We start from the raw sequence: 21,023 nt of genomic DNA on the forward strand, positions 1-21,023 counted from the left end.
CTGGGATTTTCATGCACAACCATTTCTAGGGTTTACAAAGAATGGTGTGAAAAGGGAAAAACATCCAGTATGTGGCAGTCCTGTGGGCGAAAATGCCTTGTTGATGCTAGAGGTCAGAGGAGAATGGGCCGACTGATTCAAGCTGATAGAAGAGCAACTTTGCCTGAAATAACCACTCGTTACAACCGAGGTATGCAGCAAAGCATTTGTGAAGCCACAACACGCACAACCTTGAGGCGGATGGGCTACAACAGCAGAAGACCCCACCAGGTACCACTCATCTCCACTACAAATAGGAAACAGAGCCTACAATTTGCAAGAGCTCACCAAAATTGGACAGTTGAAGACTGGAAAAATGTTGCCTGGTCTGATGAGTCTCGATTTCTGTTGAGACATTCAGATGGCAGAGTCAGAATTTGGCGTAAACAGAATGAGAACATGGATCCATCATGCCTTGTTACCACTGTGCAGGCTGGTGGTGGTGGTGAAATGGTGTGGGGGATGTTTTCTTGGCACACTTTAGGCCCCTTAGTGCCAATTGGGCATCGTTTAAATGCCACGGCCTACCTGAGCATTGTTTCTGACCATGTCCATCCCTTTATGGCCACCATGTACCCATCCTCTGATGGCTACTTCCAGCAGGATAATGCACCATGTCACAAAGCTCGAATCATTTCAAATTGGTTTCTTGAACATGACAATGAGTTCACTGTACTAAAATGGCCCCTACAGTCACCAGATCTCAACCCAATAGAGCATCTTTGGGATGTGGTGGAGCAGGAGCTCAGTGCCCTGGATGTGCATCCCACAAATCTCCATCAACTGCAAGATGCTATCCTATCAATATGGGCCAACATTTCTAAAGAATGCTTTCAGCACCTGGTTGAATCAATGCCACGTAAAATTAAGGCAGTTCTGAAGGCGAAAGGGGGGTCAAACACAGTATTAGTATGGTGTTCCTAATAATCCTTTAGGTGAGTGTATATATATATATATATATATATATATAGCCTATATAATTCTTTATCAAGCGTTTTTAATAAATAAGATATATTTATGCATATTATGATCAAATCTATTGTATATTTTGTATAAAGTGTATATTGCAAGACTAAACCTACATCCACACCCCCCCCCCCCCCCACCCGTAAAAAAAAACTTGGGGACCCCCCATAAGACTTGACTCAATTCGAGCACTGGTCGAGCCAATGGCCGATGTGAGGATTCCCTACAGGGGTATCACCCCTTGCTGAAGTAGCCGTGTCATCGGGTGATGCGACGGGCCCAGGAAGGTCTGTAGTAAACTCTTGAGACATGTTGGTTTGAAATTGAAAGACACCAGCTTTTAAGATCTATAGAAGGTGGTCGATGTTACACGGTCACTCCTGCGAACTCTCCCACACTTTTTAGGTTCAAACAGCCTGACCATAATTACATTGTATCGGTCATATGCATCACACCATTTAAACAGTTTGTCTATCTTTGAAAAAACATAATTCAGAATAGGAACATCTTTCCCCTGAAACAAAAACTTCATGTGGAAACATTCATTGTGCTCTGTCTCTGGGGAAGGACACACTCTGTCACTGAGACCCAGTTTGTCCTCGCTGGTAAGTATGTAGACATGGTCATCCATCCTCTTGATAGTGTGGTTACCAAACACACGGTCTGTTAGAAATGATGATGTTGAACCAAACCCCTCTGAAACGAATAATGGATCATCTCCAGAATCATCCAGGTCCCTCCAAACACGATTGTAAAATACATCCCAGTCCTTTTTGTGAAATACAAACAACGGTCTTCATCCGTTGTAGTCCCCATGTTGAATAACTTAACACAACGAGATGTTCTGTCAAAGTCGTACACACACAACTGTGCGCTGTCCAGATGAATATTTCAGATTTTCTAATGGTTCATGGAGAGACTTGGTCATGCATGAGAGCCCATCATAACTTAGCAATCGTTTTTACATCATTTACCAATGGGTTTTTAGGACTTCTGGGGGATGCCATTGCTCAAGTGGAAATCACAAAATACTTGCTGAATACCTGCAATGAACAGACCTAACCCCTTTTAAATACACAGATGGTCTCGGCTACAGCATGGGGATATCAGAACAGCTAACCAAATTCATACTACTTCCTGTACAGAACATATAGCGCAACTTCTGTCTGCTTCTTCTGTTTGGTAAATCCAAATGATCTTGTAATTGTGGTCAAAATTTGACAGGACATTTGTCAGTTTTGGTTTTGAAATCAAATCTCCACAGCAACAGACAGTACAACATGCAATTTCTCTTCATTACAATACTACAATCAGGGGTCAAACCACAAATCTCAATATTGGGCGGATGTCCCCCTTAACATCTATGGTGATTACTTACGGCTCTATTTTAGAGCAATGAATAGTGGCGAACCACACTTCAATATTGCTAAAAGATGGAATGCGACTGACATGCAAAATCAGTCAAAAGAAGCCTTGTCAGACACATTTTGTAATTGCAGAAATAAAATGAAATCTTCTGACATGATGCTAGAAATGAATGGATCCTGTTAATGTATTGTAACATTTACATTGAATGCATTTAGCAGATAATCTTATTTAGAGAGTTACAAAATATTTTCAGCAACAACACCATTTGTATTTCCAGAAAATCAAATTTGAAAGACAAATATTTGTGGTTGAGGTTGCATTTTGAAAAACCTTTACTAAAGGAATGTGTGGTTAAACATCCACATTATGGTTTATAATTTTACTTGTGTCAACGTTTAGTTTCAGAATATGTTTAAATACTACTGTCAATATCCCTGATGTCATTTATGTATGTATATATTTCTTTTCAAGGTGGATGCACTGGTAAAAGAAAAAAAGAAAAAGAAGGTAGCTCCAGTAAATGAAGTCATTGAACACATTAAATCCAACTTTCATTCTACACTACCAAGCACAGTAAGTAATGCAAATAACTGGTTTCATAACTGTAGCTGTTTCTACTGTTTTATTTTCCTACTAAAAATATTCATCCTTTGTGTTCATAGTCCACAACAGAATCAGAATCTGACATAATGGGCCAACCAATAAAAGAGCTGTGCTCTGAAATGGAACATTTAAAGGAGACATTACAATATGAGAGGATGTTTCGATTAAAGGCAGAGACTGAGCTGAGAGAATGGAACGGTAGCCATGTTGACAAGTTATTGTGTTTTCAGTATTAAGATGAACACATTTATCCCTTCTCTTTCATCACTGCTAATTTTAGAACATAAGCTAAAAAAATGCGGACAAAGATCTTAGAACTTTTTGGAGAAATATCCTCTGGTCTGATGATACAAAAATGTAACTGTTTGGTCATAATGACCATCATTATGTTTTGTGAGGCTTGCAAGCTGAAGGACACCATCCTAGCCATGAAGCATGGGGGTGGCCGCATCATGTTGTGGGGGTGCTTTGCTGCAGGAGGTACTGGTGCTCTTCACAAAATAGAAGACATACATTTACATTTATGCATTTGGCAGACGCTTTTATCCAAAGAGACTTACAGTGCCCTAATTACAGGGACAATCCCCCCGGAGCAACCTGGAGTTAAGTGTCTTGCTCAAGGACACAATGGTGGTGGCTGTGGGGACCGAACCTACAACCTTCTGCTTACCAGTTAAGTGCTTTAGACCACTACGTGGAAGGACATCATGAGGAAGGAAAATTATTTGGATATATTGAAGCAACATCTCAAGACATCAGCCAGGAATTTAAAGCTTGGTCTCAAATGGGTCTTCCAAATGGACAATGACCCCAAGCATACCTCCAAAGTTGTGGACAACTTTGTCAAGGTATTGGAGTGGCCTTCACAAAGCCCTGACATCAATATGATAGAAAATTTGTGGATAGAACTGAAAAAGTGTGTGTGACTAATGAGGTCTTCAAACCTGACTCAGTTACACCAGTTCAGTCTGGAGGAATGGGCCAAAATTCCAGCATCTTATTGTGAGAAGCTTGTGGAAGGCTACCCAAAACATTTGACCCAAGTTAAACAATTTAAAGGCAATGCTACCCAATACTAACAAAGTGTATGTAAACTTCTGACCCACTGGGAATGTGATGAAAGAAATAAAAGCTGAAATAAATTATTCACTCTACTATTATTCTGACATTTCACATTCTTAAAATAAAGTAGTGATTCTAACTGACCTAAGACAGGGACTGTTTCTATGATTAAATGTCAGGAATTGTGAGTTTAAATGTATATGGCTACGGTGTATGTAAAATTATGACTTTAACTGTATATATTATAAATATATATATGCACACTATATTTGAAAACTGTATTTTGTGTTTACTCAGATTGCCTTTGTTTTATGTTATATCTCATTAGAAAAAAAATACAACAAATTAGGAACAGGGGCAAAACCTTTTGACATCACTGTGTATATATATATTTCCCTCTCGAGAGGTCTCTCCTATTGCGTAAGTAGCTTACGCTATGGGAAAACTCAGTTTCTCGAGAAATATTGAAGTCTTTATGTAAAACGCATTGCAGCTGCACAGCAGACAGCAATGAGCCGAGGCAGCTTCGGTCATTGGCTGTGCTGCGGCAACTTGCTCGAACCAATGACGGGGCGACTCTGAACGCGCGGCCAATGAGCGCGCGTCATGCCCGCGCGCTCAGAGCCCGCCAAGATTAGCGTGGCTAAGGCTATATATTAGGCGCCCTGTCATGAGAGTTCTTTAGATTTAATCTCCTTCAGCGAAGGCCTTCTCTTCCTGACGGGGACCGTCACGTTATCTGCACTCGCTGCCTGGGACCTGACCACGCAGAAGCTGCTCTCATTCAGGGCGGATGCCCCGAATGTGACTCCCTGGGCCTCGCCGAGCTGTGCGCTCACTTTGCCGCCTTCGCCGCAAACGAGCCTGCTTCCACCGTGCTGCCGTCTCCTCCGTTCGAGCCGCGCAAGAAAAAGCGCCGCTCACAGAGGCTGCCAGAGCATGCGGAATTCAGTGACGTCAAGCCGGGCCAGTCCCCGCGTGCTTCACCACTACCCAAGATCTCCCTGCCGCCAGTCCATTTCACGCAGGTGGACCAGCACCCCTCCAACAGAGCAGTGGGTCTCGTCTCGTTCGGTGCGTCAGGGGACGACGGTGAAAAGGATGACAGCCTTTCTATTGACGCTGCATCTGACGACTGGCCGGGCTCGGCCTTCGACCCCGCGCCGTCGACATAAGCGGACACGAGCACGGGCACCAGCATGGACTCTGAGATCGTCCGCATCCTGTCCAAAGCCGTGGAAGACCTCGGGCTCGACTGGTCTTCTCCGGAAGAACCCGCCCGCAGCCGGCTGGACGAGTGGTTCCTGCAGGGGCGCCGGCAGGCCCCTCGACAGAGACCCTCCCCTTTCTTCCCCGACGAACTCACAAAGTCGTGGAAAGCCCCGCACTCTGCTCGCCTGAAGCCTTCTTTCTCTTCCTCGCTCTCCTCGGTGGACGGCGCGAGAGAAAGAGGCTACGAGGGAACCCCGCCCCTCGAGGAGGCTGTGGCCAACTATCTGTGCCCACCCTCCACCGCTGGATGGAAAGCCAAAGCTTCTCATCCCTCAAAGCCCTGCCGATCTACCTCAGCTCTCGCCGGCCGCGCATACGCCGCCGCCGCCCAAGCTGTGTCAGCGCTTCATTCCATGGCTGTTCTACAAGTTTATCAGGCCAAACTTCTCCACACCATGGACGAGTCGGGACCTGAACCTGAGGCTTTCAAGGACCTGCGCAGCGCCACTGACGTAGCCCTGCGAGCCACAAAGGCCACAGCCCAATCCATCGGCCGGGCCATGGCTAACCTGACTGTCCTTGAGCGCCATCTGTGGCTGATGCTAACAGAGATGAAGGACGCGGATAAGGCGCCATTTCTTGACGCGCCTATCGCTCCAAGCGGCCTGTTCGGACCGGCGGTAAAAGAGTTTGCTGAACGCTTCACTGAAGCTCGGAAGGATTCGCAGGCTATGCGTCACTTCCTGCCCAAGCACTCCAGCTCGTCTCAGAGCTGCCAGAGACCGCCTCAGCAGCAGCAGCGAGCCAGGGCGGCGCCTCCCGTCTCCCAGCCAAAGAGCAGACCTGAAACGGACGCTCGACGCCGCTCGCATTCCGCTAACCGAAGGAAGCCGCCTGAGCAACAGGGTCCTCGGCCCAAGATCGTGCTGAACCCGGAGCCTCGTAAGTCTTCCTAGCAATAGGAAGAAAAAGAGAGAGTGCGTGTCTCGCAAAAGCCGGACCACTCTCTCTAAAACGGCAACACACAGAAATCACAAAAAGAGTCATTTTCTGCCTGTGTCACTAAGGGGTCACGTGTCCACACTAAAGTGCGCATTCCCACGTATCAATACTGTCCAAACAGTGCCGAATACTTCCCCAGCTCCAGCTGGACACACCATATATGTAGATCATGTGCCTATTGTCATGTATGCACCACTACACGCAAGCACTGTTCTCACAGTTCTAAACACTTCCCCAGTAAAAGCGGGAAATACTATAAAGGTAGCGTGCGTGCCTGCTGTCCTGCATGCACCCCTACACACAAACACTGTATGCATAGCCAAAAACCCCCGCCATGGCCGGAGGCTTTATGAAAGTGGCGCGCGTGCCTACTACGGTATATGCACCCCCACCCATAAGCACTGCCCATACAGTTTCAAACAGTTCTCTGTCTCATGCCGCAAGCATCACAGATGCGACGTGCGAGCCAAGAAACTCCCCGCTAAGAGCGGGAAGCTTTATGAAAGTGTAATAGGCACGCGCGCCAATGTATGAACCCCCACCCGTAAACACTGTCAATACAGTTTCAAACATTTCTCTGTCTCATGCCGCAAGCATCACGGATGCGACGCGCGAGCCAAGAAACTCCTCGCTAAGAGCGGGAAGCTTTATGACAGTGGCGCGCGTGCCTATTACGATGTATGCGCCCCCACCCGAAAACACTGTCCATACAATTTCAAACATTTCTCCAGCTCATGCTGCGAGCATTTGCGGAGATAGCGCACGTGCCTGTATTCTCACACGCACCCCTGCACTCGGCACTCAACAAGGCTGCTCAGCGCGCGCCCGTGCCTCTGACAGCTGTAAGCTTAGTGTTAGCACAAGGCAATTTGCCGGTGGGGCCCATACGTCACTGCGACACGCCCCCAGCCAGCATTCAGCCCATATCTGTGCGAGCAAAAAGCCTGGGAAAAAATCCTCGACATGTCGAAATGGGTTTTGAACATAATAAAACACGGTTACTCGCTTCAATTCGCTCGCAGACCACCCCATTTTTCAGCGGTGGTCGAGACAAAAGTGAGGAGAGATGTGTCACATATTCTACGCACCGAGGTGCTCAAACTAATAGAGAAGGGCGCTATAGAAACTGTTCCTCCCTCTATGAGCGAGGCAGGTTTTTACAGCCGCTATTTTCTCGTCCCGAAAAAGGACGGTGGCCTCCGCCCCATCCTAGATCTCAGACATCTGAACAAAGCTTTAATGATTTGCTCGTTCAGAATGTTAACGACCAAACATATCCTCGCGCAAGTTCGCCCCGGGGATTGGTTTCTATCAGTGGATTTGAAAGAGGCTTACTTTCACATTCCGATAGCGCCTCATCACAGGCCTTTTCTGAGATTCACTTTCGAGGGACAGTCATACCAGTACACAGTACTACCATTCGGCCTATCATTGGCCCCCCGTACATTCACGAAATGTATAGACGCAGCACTTTCCCCCCTGAGACAGCGGGTAGTGTGAATACTGAATTACCTCGACGATTGGCTAATCATAGCACAATCAGAGAGTCAGTTAACGACGCACAGATCTTGGATTATCAGCCATCTAGAATGCCTGGGTCTGAGAATCAATTTTGCAAAGAGCGTGCTATCCCCCAGCCAGAATATCTCCTTTCTGGGAATAGTGCTAGACTCAGTGCAGATGACGGCGCGCCTCTCATCAGAGCGCGCGCTCTCTATTCGACGCCTTGCAACATCATTCAGACCGGGCGCGCGCGCCCCCGTCAAACGATTTCAAAGGATGCTCGGTCTCATGGCCTCGGCATCAGCTGTACTCCAGCTAGGATTGTTGCACATGCGTCCTCTCCAACGCTGGCTCAAGAGCCGTGTCCCCACTCACGCATGGCGCTCGGGCCACTTTTTAATCAGAGCAAATCATGGCTGTATAAAAGCCCTGATGCCCTGGAAAGCCGTCGACTGGTATCGAACCGGCGTGAGTCTGGGCGTGAACACACGGAGAAAAACGATCACGACAGATGCCTCCAAAATAGGATGGGGGGGCCCTTTATGAGGGCAGGCCTGTCTCCGGCTTTTGGTCAAACCCAGAAAAGCGCCTACATATAAACTGTCTGGAAATGAAAGCGGTCGCCTTGGCTCTCAGAGCCCTGCTTCCGTACCTGAAAAACGAACACGTCCTGGTCGAGCGGACAACATGGCCGGTAGTATCGTATATAAATCGCCAGGGTGGACTCAGGTCGAGCTCCCTGCACTCTATGGCCAGGGAGCTCATCTCATGGTCACAGCACCACTTGCGCTCGCTGAGAGAAGCGCATGTGCCAGACGTCCTGAACCAGGGAGCAGACATGCTGTCCAGAGACAAGGTTCTCCCAGGAGAATGGTCTCTCCACCCCCTGGCGGTTCAGTGGTTATGGCAAACCTTTGGCAAGGCGGAGGTCGACCTCTTAGCCTCCAGGGAAAATGCGCACTGCCCCTTTTCTTCTCAAAGACGCGGACGCTTCGCCCAAGTCTGGCCGAGCACGCCCCTTGTATGCTTTTCCCCGATCGCGATGCTACCTCAGGTCATCAGTCGGATCAGGGAAGTGAAATGTGCAGTGCTCCTGGTAGCCCCTCTCTGGAAAAACCAGGCGTGGTTTCCAGAACTGATGCAGATGATGCAATCTGCCCCATGGCCGATTCCGCTGAGGCTAGACCTCCTCAGGCAGGCCAGCGGGATGATTCTTCATCCCGCCCGATCTGTGGGCCCTCCATGCATGGCCCCTCAGCGGGTTCCGAGAACCTCCCAGTGGAATTTTGAGAACCATCACGAGGCGCGGCGCCCTCTGAGGCAGCTTATATGCCCAAAATTGGAAAGTGTTCAGTGACTGGTGTGATACCAAGAGCTTGAACCCCAAATCGTCGCGAGATACCAAGTGTACTCGCCTTTTTGCAAGAGCTGCTGGAGGCGGGCCGCACACCCTCCACGCTCAAAGTCTACGTGGCTGCAATAGCGGCATCACACAATCCTGATAAGGGCGTTCATCAGGGAAAAGCGACCTAATCATTCGTTTCCTAAGAGGCTAGGAGGCTGAACCCCCTCGCCCCCCTCGGTGCCGATCTGGGACCTGGCCACGGTCCTGGACGCACTCAAGAGTGCCCGTTCGAACCTCTCCGAACCGTGCACCTTAAACAGCTCTCGCTCAAACTGCGCTCTTGCTGGCGCTCGCCTCAGTCAAGAGAGTGGGCGACCTGCAGCGCTGTCATCAAGCGCTGCTTGTCTGGAATTTGGACCTAACGACTGCAGAGTTGTCCTTAGGCCAAAGCACGGGTATATTCCTAAAGTGCTCTCCACACCCTTCAGAGTACAGGTGATATCTCTGGCAGCTATCGTCCCCAGCGGACGAGCGATGCTAATTTACTCTGCCGGTCAGGGCGCTCAGAGTGTATTTGGAGCGTTCTGCCCGTTCAGACAGACGGAACAATTATTTGTATGCTTTGGCGGCCGCACTAAAGGTCTCGCAGTTTCAAAGCAAAGAATATCGCGCTGGATAGTAGATGCTATAGCGCTGGCTTATGAAGCATGGCCTCCTCGTGGGCGTGGTCGAGTGGGATACCCATTGAAGATATTTGTGCGGCGGCAGGCTGGGCCTCGCCTTCGACATTTATCAGGTTTTATAACCTACAGGTCCCCTCATTGCATTCCAACATTCCATCAGCCTGACTGTAGAATGGACTGGAGTATGTATATGCTGAGCATTATCTCCTCCCTTATAGGTCCGCCTCTGACTGACTTAGAGGATTTTTTATGCATATCAATACATAGAAAAATCAGTACATAAGTTATGTGCTTGTGTTTTTACAATGAGCGCCCCACCATGGACCTCCTTGGGGCAAAGAGCTCTGTATTTTCCCATTATATAGCTTCGCCGTTGGCGGCTTGTTGGATAATCACTTTGCTTTAAGGTTAGGCATCCGCCTCTGGCTTTATAGAGCGAAGTCAGCACGCACGGCGTTTTGCATGGTGTTCCCATAGCGTAAGCTACTTACGCAATAGGAGAGACCTCTCGAGAGGAGCGACTTCGGTTACTAACGTAACCTCGGTTCCCTGAGAGGAGGAGCGAGTATTGCGTAAGCTGCCGTGCTTGTGCTTGGTCAGTCGCTTCAGTCGATTGAACCTAAAGAACTCTCATGACGGGCGCCTAATATATAGCCTTAGCCACGCTAATCTTGGCGGGCTCTGGCGCTGGCGTGAAGCGCGCTCATTGGTCGCGCGTTCAGAGTCGCCCGTCATTGGTTCGAGCAAGTTGCCGCAGCACAGCCAATGACCGAGCTGCCTCGCTCATTGCTGTCTGCTGTGCAGCTGCAATGCGTTTTACATAAAGACTTCAATATTTCTCGAGAAACTGAGTTTTCCCATAGCTTAAGCTACTTACGCAATACTCGTTCCCTCCTCTCAGGGAACCGAGGTTACGTTAGTAACCGAGTCGATATACACACACACGCACACATATACACACACTGAGGGTGAGGCTTGAAGTTCTTTTTCAAGTTTCCTTTTCTCCCAATTTGGAATGTCAAATTCCCACTACTTAGTAGGTCCTCATGGTGGTGCGGTTACTCACCTCAATCCGGGTGGCGGAGGACAAGTCTCAGTTGCCTACGCTTCTGAGACCGTCAATCGGCGCATCTTATCACGTGACTCGTTGTGCATGACACCGCGGAGACTCACAGCATGTGGAGGCTCATTGCTACTCTCCACGATCCACACACAACTCACCACACGCCCCATTGAGAGAACCCACTAATCACCACCACGAGGAGGTTACTCCATGTGACTCTACCCTCCCTAGCAACCGGGCCAATTTGGTTGCTTATGAGACCTGAATGGAGTCACTCAGCACACCCTGGATTCAAACTCATGACTCCAGGTGTGATAGTCAACGTCAATACTCACTGAGATACCCAGACCCCAAGATTTTATAGTATTAATAATACTATCTATTAATAAATGTCAACACACCATGACTTTTTCATATTTAGTTTATGATTAAAGTTAATTTACTTAAAATGAAGCAGATTAATTCAACTTAAAAAACAACACAAACTTAATTTCTAAACACATCTCATTTTACATTATTAATAATCAATAATAAATATAATAAAATACAATAATGTTTAAAATGTTACCTATAGAAATTATTTCATTTGTTTAATATTGAAACAATTTTCTTTTTATGGACCACAGTGGATGTAAGAGCATCAAGCAATTCACTCTTGTACGTTTGAGGTGTTCTACTGTGGTTGACTTGCTTTCATTTCCACATTAAATCCAACAATAAAATTTCTTCTTTTCTTTGTAGTTTAAAAAATAAATGTTCAGAATCATCTTACCAGCATTCATGTAGACATGTGGTACAATGATACGTTCCAAAGGTAACAAACTTCAAAGTCAAATGAAATGCCTGAAAAACCATCAGGCTGCACATGCCATGCTTATTTAAAGACAAAACCTGCTCACCTGACAACAAAGAGGCGTGTCCAAAACAACCTACAACCTTGGTGCTATACAGCAAAGACCACATTTTCTGATGGCTATGACTTTTATAAACAGGCATTTGTTATAGGAGTAATCAAAAGGCATAATATATATATATATATATATATATATATATATATATATATATATATATATATATATATATATATATATATTAGGGCTGTCAATCGATTAAAATTTTTAATCAAATTAATTACATGGTGTCTAGATTAATTAATCGTTGCATCATAAACATAAAATGTTTAGGTCACTGTGTCAAGTTAAATATAGTTTTATACTCAAACTTTAAACACATCTTGAGATCTCTTAGATCGCATTTGCGCTCCTTCAAGTGTTTTGAATGCAAGAACGTAACACATGTTTGTGTGTGTGTGTCTGCTGAAGTTTTTTCTTCACTGTATAAACTGTGTGTTGCTCACACAGCTGAAATTTCACTTACTGCCCTCCGGAGTAAACAGGTGGTACTACAATCTTGCATTTCTCAGGAATCTTCCTTATTACGGTCCGGTGGCATACGATTAATTGCATTAATTTTTTTAACACGTTATTTTTAATCAAATTAATCACTGAATTAACGTGTTAAATCGACAGCCCTAATATAACAACAACAATATATATATATATATATATATATATATATATATATATATATATATATATATATATATATATACACACACACACCGATCAGGCACAACATTAAAACCACCTACCAAATATTGTGTAGGTCCCCCTCGTGCCTCCAAAACAGTGGCAACCCGCATGTCAGAATAGCATACAGAGATGATATTCTTCTCAGCACAATTGTACAGAGCGGTTATCTGAGTTACTGTAGACTTTGTTGTTGATGTGGGTTGGTGCTGTTTTGTCTGCATGAGGGGGACCTACACAATATTTGGCAAGTGGCTGATCAGTGTATATATATTATATACAGTATATATTTGTCACAAAATGAATATTAAACTAAACATTTTGCAGTGTGACTGTGTTGAATTTCTATGGATTGCAATTCAGTAAATTCCACTTCCTATCATTCCAATTGAAATTCCAACACATGAATTGAAAGGGAAGTTAATTCTGAAATTCTGAATTCTGCACAACCCTGATTTCTCTATTGGTCCCTATTGCTTTATGTCTACAAAATATAAGCATTGAAGTTTACAATAAGTCTCATAATTGTGCATTATATTCATTCAAATTATCCTTGTGAAAGTTGCATCATTCTTTTTATTATTTGTAAAATCTCTGTAACGCCTACATAGGTAGCAGTGTCACTTTGGACTTTGAATATAACACAAACCCAGGATAGAGAGGTTGAGTAAATGTTGTCTGGACTCTGTGGATGAGGGTCATTATGTCAGAGATTCTGTAGTAAGACAGAATTCCCGTACTGTGATCCACATACACCCCTATTCTAGAGGAACATGGGACAACAGGGAGTTTAAGCTCTTCCCTGTTGTGCCAGAATGAGAAACTTGACTCTGAGCAGGTCAAAGTCCATGACTGATTATTATATCCAAATCCACAATCATTAGAGTACCCATTCCTGCTAATGCTCTTATATGATACTGATATATCCACACCATGACTCCACTCAACCTCCCAGTAACAGCGTCCATTCACACTCTCTCTACACAACACCTGAGCATAAACAGTAAATCTGTCTGGATGATCGGGATACTGCTGGTCTTTGCCAGTGAACGTTATCACTCTGTTCCCCTCAGACAGATGGAGGCGTTTATTCACTGTGTTTGTATCCAGGTTGAACTGACGGGAATCTGATGGCGACAAAACACATTATACATCAGTTTAATGTAGTCCCCACTGAGCTATATATATATATATATATATATATATATATATATATATATATATATATATATATACACATACATGTATATAGTGTACAATGAGCTAAAGGGGCAACTGAAGGAAAATGCTTTTGTTCTGGTCACAAAATGTATCAAGATCAGTATATCAAGAATACATACATTTTATTTAATATTGAAAGAGCAACATAATTGGTTTAAAAGAAATGATAAGAGAAGTGAAAGAGAAAAAAGTTAGTGAGGGAGTCTTTTACCCTCTACTTTTTACCCCAAATGCTATCCTATCACTTATCGGACAGTTATTGAAAAATGATTGATTTAATGACCTTAAACAAAACTGAAAATGACAAAAATAATTTTGTGTCTAAAGAAATTTGATAATTTTCATTAGCTACATCAATTTGCAACATTTAAAAATACATAAAATTTTTTATCAAATTGCCTCAAAATCAATCTTTAGACATTACATGCAGTGATCTCATGGATCAGATACATTGTTCATAGTGTCAAACGGGTGTTTAGGACAGTCCTGTGGTAGTTTTTGTTGCTATTCAGTGTTTTGGGAGCAATTCAAATCAAATGTGCCTTTAGCTCATCTTACCCTACTATACATTTTCGAATGAACATCCTGTCAGTAATGATCCTGTTTAAACTGCTCTTGCTTCATTTATGAATGGAATGAACTTCAGTTAAGTTAGTGAGTCTAATTTAATTCATTTTCACTCTGATTCCGTCAGTCATTCAGTGAAGATTTCGTCAGGCTGATTAAGAAACACTGCAACAGTTAGTTCTATTATGAATGGACAAGTTCCAAGAGTGCTGATATTTCATAAAACAACACTTGGATGCCTTCCAGATAGTATCACTCTGTATCTCTATATCTGTGTTTGTTTTCTTGGTGACATGCAAAGCTTTATACGGTTTTGGTTTCTTGTGGAACCATTTCCGTTGGCGGACAAAATTGTTTACGCTATGATTTCAGAAATGCTGTTCAAAAGCAATCTCACACTCATAACTGAAAATGTGTGTAGTGGAAGCGGAGTGGAAAAGGGAGCAGGTTTTTTGAAATGTAGAGCGACTATGTTTTTTCTTGCTCCAAGAACATGATAAAGGGCTAATGTTTAGTGTTTCAATTAAGCATGAGTGCCCCCCATTTCAATATCTTCTGGCTTGTAGTTTTTCTCACCAGTGAGCTTGGAGTGGAAAATGTAACATCTAGAGTGGAGTGATTGAGAAAAATGAGAAAACAACATCAAATAACAAAGAATGAATGTCACATTCATTCTTTGTTATGTGATGTTTTCTCATTTTTGTGCATTTTGACAGTTTTTTTTTCTTCATCGTTTTTATTGTCCTTAACTATTTATTTCCCCGTAGAACTGGAATGAATGTAGTGAGCAGTGTGGGTAGGACAAGTTCAGGATCATATCTCCTCCTAAAGGAATTATCAGCGAAGTAAGACAGAATGTAACCACGCCGAAGCAGGACAGAAGCGGTGTGTTTTTATTTTTTGGGGCGTTCATGTTAACAAATGTGTATATTTACATCAGAAGCAGTGTGTCAGTGCAAAGCAGCGGGAGTTTTGCCGTCGAGTCTATTTTTGCTGCGCTGCTCACTCTGAATTAAAGTAATGTTCCACTGTTGACGGACATCATGAAGACGAGTTCACACAAAAAAAAAAATAATTCAAATGTATTTGTAGTCTAGGGGTTTTTTGTATTAATTACAGATCATAAAATAAAAGCAAAATGAAATGATAAAAATGCTTAAGCAGACATAGGGTTTTATCATTTAAAACTACAATATACTACAAGTCGTAGCTTTAAACAAACAAAACAAAACTACCCAATAATATACTAGTGCATAGAGAACAGGTCTAAAGGGGTAAGAGCAATGCACATATATAGCTGAGTGCTAACTGCTGATACAAACAAATGCACATGACTCCACGTGTTACTTCAATCTTGTATTAAAGTGCTCTATTCCTCTCAACGTTTTAGACTAATTAACAAAGGAAAAACTTGGGATGCTGTACCTGGCTGCTGCTGAAGATGGTGAGTGAATATATTGGAAGTGCATTCTTTTTGTTAGGCAAGTACACAAAGAGATATCACTATTCAATGGTTGTGCGTAATTACTTATTTCTGGCTATATTATTAAGTTTTGTTATTAAGTGCGACCGAGCCAAACTGAGTGATCAAACGGTCTTCTCTTGTGCAAAACAACATTCAGGCTCATCATCCTCCCCTTCCACTAAATAACGATGTTTAAAATAAGAGCAGAGCTCATTGTGTTGTCTGACACTACATTAAATAACTCTACGAGACAACATCAGATTACACCAGCATCATGTCAACACGATTTCATGATGATCGTGTTTGTAACACTTATCAATAGCTCACTCCTGACAACCATTTTATAATGTGATTTTCTGTATAGAGAAAAACGCTGCTGGTGTAAATGCACATGCGTTGTTTGCAGCAAAATGATCATGACACACTGCTTCGGCGTGCTCTGTTAGTCATCATTCACATTCAATGTATGGAAAAAAGATGATCATGATGCATTTCTATGTGGTCTACCCAGATTTATTGTAATTGACACTGCATGAGAAGAAAGCCCTGAGTGTGTCTCATTTGCACTGCTTTTGGGAAGACTGACACATATATCGGGTGAACTATGTCCAGGTTAATATAAATGGATATTTTAGAATATTAAATATTGAGAATGCCAGCTCAATTCTGAACTCTGTTAAGGTTTTGTTTGTTGAAACGATGTATAGAATCTACATTGAATAAGTATTGTGAGAAAATGTATTGGTTTAATTTTTTCCTACAAGCAAAGATTTTATCTGGTAAAAGAATTTAGCAGTGTGATTAAGACCTATAGACCATATGTGTGTTTGTGTGTGTGAGTGAGAGAGAAAGAGAGAGAGACAGAGAGTGTGTGTGTCATACATTGTAGGAACTCCTTTCTGGTCTTGGGTTCTTCAGTGGGAATAATTTGGATGTCTGATGCTAAGGACATAAACATAATTAGTGTATTTCCAATGTAAAAAGTATGCAAATCTCCTCAATATTTAATTTTATTACAGTATGCATTAAGATTTTTCTACATCATATTACATGTTGTATGAACGGATGTCTGCTACTTTACCTAATTTGGAAATCTCACAAATCCCTTGTGTACAGTAATGTTCCAGTTGTACTTTGATCATAGAGACACACATTCTCACATTATCAAAAGGCAAGAGAGAGCTGGAAGTGATGCTGGGTATGTCAGCAGATCCAAGAAGGGCAGACAGAGACTGGAAACTCTACAAAAAACAAGTAAAAACAAAATTTTAGGTTACTCCTGTAACCCTACTTCTCTGATAACAGAAGTTGGGGTCCTCACTTCCATGCTCATGTCTTAAGCATTTACCATTGTAACACGTGTCTCGATTGATCAGCGAGATTTATCGTTTGCAGTCGGAGGAGTTGAAAACAGAGCCATCAAGCCCGGACACTGTGCTAAACAAAGATTAGTCACGGCAGATCGTGCGATAATGGTTTTCTTTATTGCAAACAAAGTGGAATTCAGATACATAATTTTACACATAACAACCAGAAACTTTATGCATTTGAAAGAGTTATGAACTGCTAATACAGTACCTGGTGATGTACAAGGAGGAAGTCCAATATAATTCTATATTATTTTAATACTCATAAAGTTAGCTTTCTGATTTTTATTTTTTATGATTAAACATGACATTACTATGATAAACATAACATGGTTTTAGAAGTAGTAGTAAGAGTAGTATGTAGGTATGCCATTGTGAACTCATAAACACATCACCATTGTCACTTTGTAAATCTGGCCAATCGTGAATAGGTTGTGTTGTCACCAGAACTTGTGCAGCCGCTCAGGAGCAACTGTGCTGACTGAGCCAGGCAGCTGCTCTCGAATCACTCTCGCGGGACTTTGCTGGCATACGTTCTGTGATGCAATGGTAACGCTGTCTACAGTCGGATCAAAGTTCTGACTGTAATGCACTGCTTCAAGTCCGGCACTAATTGGCCTGCATAGCACTACATGAAGTCGAACACACATTACATTTGTGCCTGCAAGCTGACAAACCAATCCCAGCAGTGACCAGGTAGCCCCGCCTTACTAATTTAAGTAGCTGCAACCTGCCTCTTCTTCATTTTCACCATATCACTTTTCCTCACAACTGCAATGAGGGAAGTCTGGTTAGATACGTCTCTTCTGTTATCAGAGAAATGGGGTTATGCAAGGAATCTAATGTTCTCTTTCTAACATTTGTTCGGTATGTCACTATGGAATTTAAACTCCCATATTACAGGTATGCTGACTAAGGGTACGTACACACTGCCAGCGACATCGCGCGCGACAGCGACTCAATACCATTCATTTTCAATGCGAGCACAGCGACTTCCGGCGATACGAGCTGTCGCGACCGTTGGCGCTAGATGTGGGCGTGTCCAGCGACGCGACAAAGTTGAGAAAAGTTCAACTTTGGAGCGACTAACGGAAGCGACAGCCAATAGGAGAGACGACGGGAGAGCTCACGTGATCCTTCTCTCTTTCTCTCAGCTCCTGCAGTAATGGAAAGATGGACGAAAGGCTAATTCTTGCTGTTAGAAATGTTCCAGTGCTCTATGATATGTCTCTTCCCACGTACAAGGACATTTTAAAGAAAAATACTGCGTGGAAAGGTGTATCTGAGATCGCGGGGATTTTATGGACCCATACAGACCGACATTTGCATTTTCGCCGCAGATAAACAGCCGCTCTGGCAAACAGCACGCCTTGTTTCTCATTCATCTTTGATATAAAGCATTTTATGTACTGATTCCATTTATATTTAGTCTTTTCCCTACAAAATGTTTGTTTTTAGTGGCAAGAAAAGAGATTCGCTGTCAACAGCAATGGAATGACATCCGTGAATGTCATTTATAAACGTTACTAGGCAACCAGTAGTGGGAACACCCACTAGCGACTTCACCGCCAGCCACTGGCGACCTGCAGCGATAAAGTCGCTGGCAGTGTGTACGTAGCTTAAAGCAGACCCGTCAATGTACTGTGTGAGCTATGATTTCCTAATAGCACTTGAGGAAGGACGATGGAAAATCAAACTTTAATGTCTGACCCTCTCACGCTAAGGGCTGAAAAGGCCAAAGAGGGCTAAGTAATGTCAAGTCTCTATGATTGCACAAATGCCCTGCACTAAAATGTCCTTAAATAGCATCTATGAAGTACAATGGGACCTCAAGCCCACCAGGAGCTGCAACCTCTTGCTATTATATCTTACTATGATAGCCTCTATCACCCAATGGGACAGGTGCTGCCGTGATACAGATCTGCCTTTGTGAGCATCTGCCTATGACATGAAAAGCTGATTGGTCTTACTCAATGCTCTTGTCCAGTTCACATACACATGTAAAGCTTGAACTGGGCACAGGCAATGAAGCCAATCATCTTCAGGTGAGAACAGTGGTGGGTGAAAAGTCAACAAATCCATGACAAGCAATTAAAAGGTTGAATCACTCACTTTCAGCACAAAAGCCAGATTTGATTTGAGGACCACCCTTGACAATGGGGGGACCAGTTCTATCCAGTCCAGCTATCCAGTGCTGACAATCTCTCATTTGCCCGAAGGGAATGACAGAAACTGTTGACGCCATTAACCCCAACAGACGCAGACAGATGCAGAAAGGGACTGTTCGCCCCCTCTGAAAAAGGAAAAGACAGATGCGGAACAATTTAAAGCATTCTTCTAAAAGAGACAAGTTAAATCTGAGATTAAAATAATTTATTTCCTGAGATGCTACAGTAGTTGTTTGGTTTTTCTCGAAACCCAATCTTTCCATAAGAGACACCAGTATTTCATGACTGCACAGAGGAGCAGATAGTCTAAATAGGCTGCAAATCTGAGACCTGCCCTCCTCCAAAGAGACAGATTTTTCTTAAACAGTGGGCCTGTTTTATATCCAGTTAAAAACTCATTTTAAGGATCTATAAAAACATCCATGATTGGAAAAATGACCTGAGTAGCAAAATTGCACAACTAAGGTTAGATTCTGACCTTTCAGAGCCTTTTAACAAACTCATAGAAAATAATAATAACAATAAACAATAGATGTTTATTCAGTACTGTGGCTAAAAATTGGTTAAGAATAAAGCCTCAACCGAACCAGATATTCTGTCGCAGCACAACAGTAATGAGTTAATGAATTTCTTTACAGATAAAATTGAAATAATCAGAAATAAAATTGGAATTATACAATCATCTGTCATAGCACCTCAGAAAACAGTGTCTAATAAATTTCCTCACGTGCAACTTCAATCCTTCGCTGTTATAGGTCATGAAGAGCTAACAAAACTTATCGAAACATCAAAAGACACAACATGTTTGTTAGATCCAATACCAACTAAGCTCTTAAAAGAAGTATCTCCTGTAATTTCAGAACCTCTTCTTAATATTATTAACTCCTTTCTATGCTTAGGACATGTCCCAAAAACATTAAAATGGTAGTTATCAAACCACTTATTAAGAAGCCACAACTTTTTCTTTCCAGAAAACCAGAAGTAAACGCTGGCGTGCCTGTCTGCCGCTACTCTCCGGCGTGTTTAGTTTTGTTTTATTCTACTATTGCAGCTACATTGCTTAGATTCGTTTTGGATCTTATTGCCCTGGGATTTTTTTATGAATGCCATGGTGTTGGTCTATGCGCTACTCACCATTGGAATGAACTTCACTCTACAGCTAAGCATCTGCTGGTTCAGTTTATGTGGCTGATGCGTTGATTTGACATGGGAACACCTTCAGATCTGTGGACTCCATGGTCTGATATTTTGTACTGGAAGAAAATACTTTTTACATTGGCCTTGGATTATTTTATGCTTCTCTTTTATTGACATTTCTTCGGCTACAATTTTACTACAAACTGGCTTGTGAGCCCTTGCTATTAATAGTGCTGGCTTTGTTGTGTCTTAACCAGGTAGATGGATTGGTTGTGGCTTCTCCTTATTGTTTTTATTACATTTTTGCTGGACTGGCCTTTCGTAGGTCAAAAGTCACACTACTGTTTGCCCTGCTGAGCATCAGCATAAATGTGATGTATTTTTACACGACTTCGGATCTGTTGTGTCTAAACTCATTCTCTCGTCTGCCTGCGCAAACCTACAAAGTCTGCACTACTCTGGGGATTGTATGCCGCACTTGTTATATTCATCGGGGGTCTCATTGCACTTATGAGAAGTCATATACCTGCCATGCCTCCAACAGATGTATTCCGGCATTATGGTCAACTACCCGTCATCTCGCCAATAGACCGGTTGCTGCGAGCAGTGATATCAACGTTAATCATTTTTGTTTACTGGAATACTCTCCTGTGAAATCTGTGT

The 21,023-nt window shown here is 43.2% G+C and overlaps 1 protein-coding gene across 2 annotated transcripts in view; it reads right to left on the bottom strand.

Moving 5' to 3' along the window:
* Positions 1-11,947: 11,947 nt before the first annotated feature.
* Positions 11,948-21,023, bottom strand: part of LOC127631002 (tripartite motif-containing protein 16-like) — a 42,948-nt gene continuing 33,872 nt past the window's right edge. For both annotated transcript variants that reach the window (XM_052108938.1, XM_052108936.1), the window contains 3 exons: positions 16,770-16,929; positions 16,571-16,630; positions 11,948-13,562 (listed from right to left, as the gene is read on the bottom strand). In XM_052108938.1, coding sequence (XP_051964898.1) covers positions 13,039-13,562; positions 16,571-16,630; positions 16,770-16,929 — 744 coding nt within the window. In that variant the 3' untranslated portion in view covers positions 11,948-13,038. The remainder of the gene's footprint in view (positions 13,563-16,570; positions 16,631-16,769; positions 16,930-21,023) is intronic.

The sequence above is a fragment of the Xyrauchen texanus genome, chromosome 37 (assembly GCF_025860055.1).
Source record: "Xyrauchen texanus isolate HMW12.3.18 chromosome 37, RBS_HiC_50CHRs, whole genome shotgun sequence".
NCBI lineage: Eukaryota > Metazoa > Chordata > Actinopteri > Cypriniformes > Catostomidae > Xyrauchen > Xyrauchen texanus.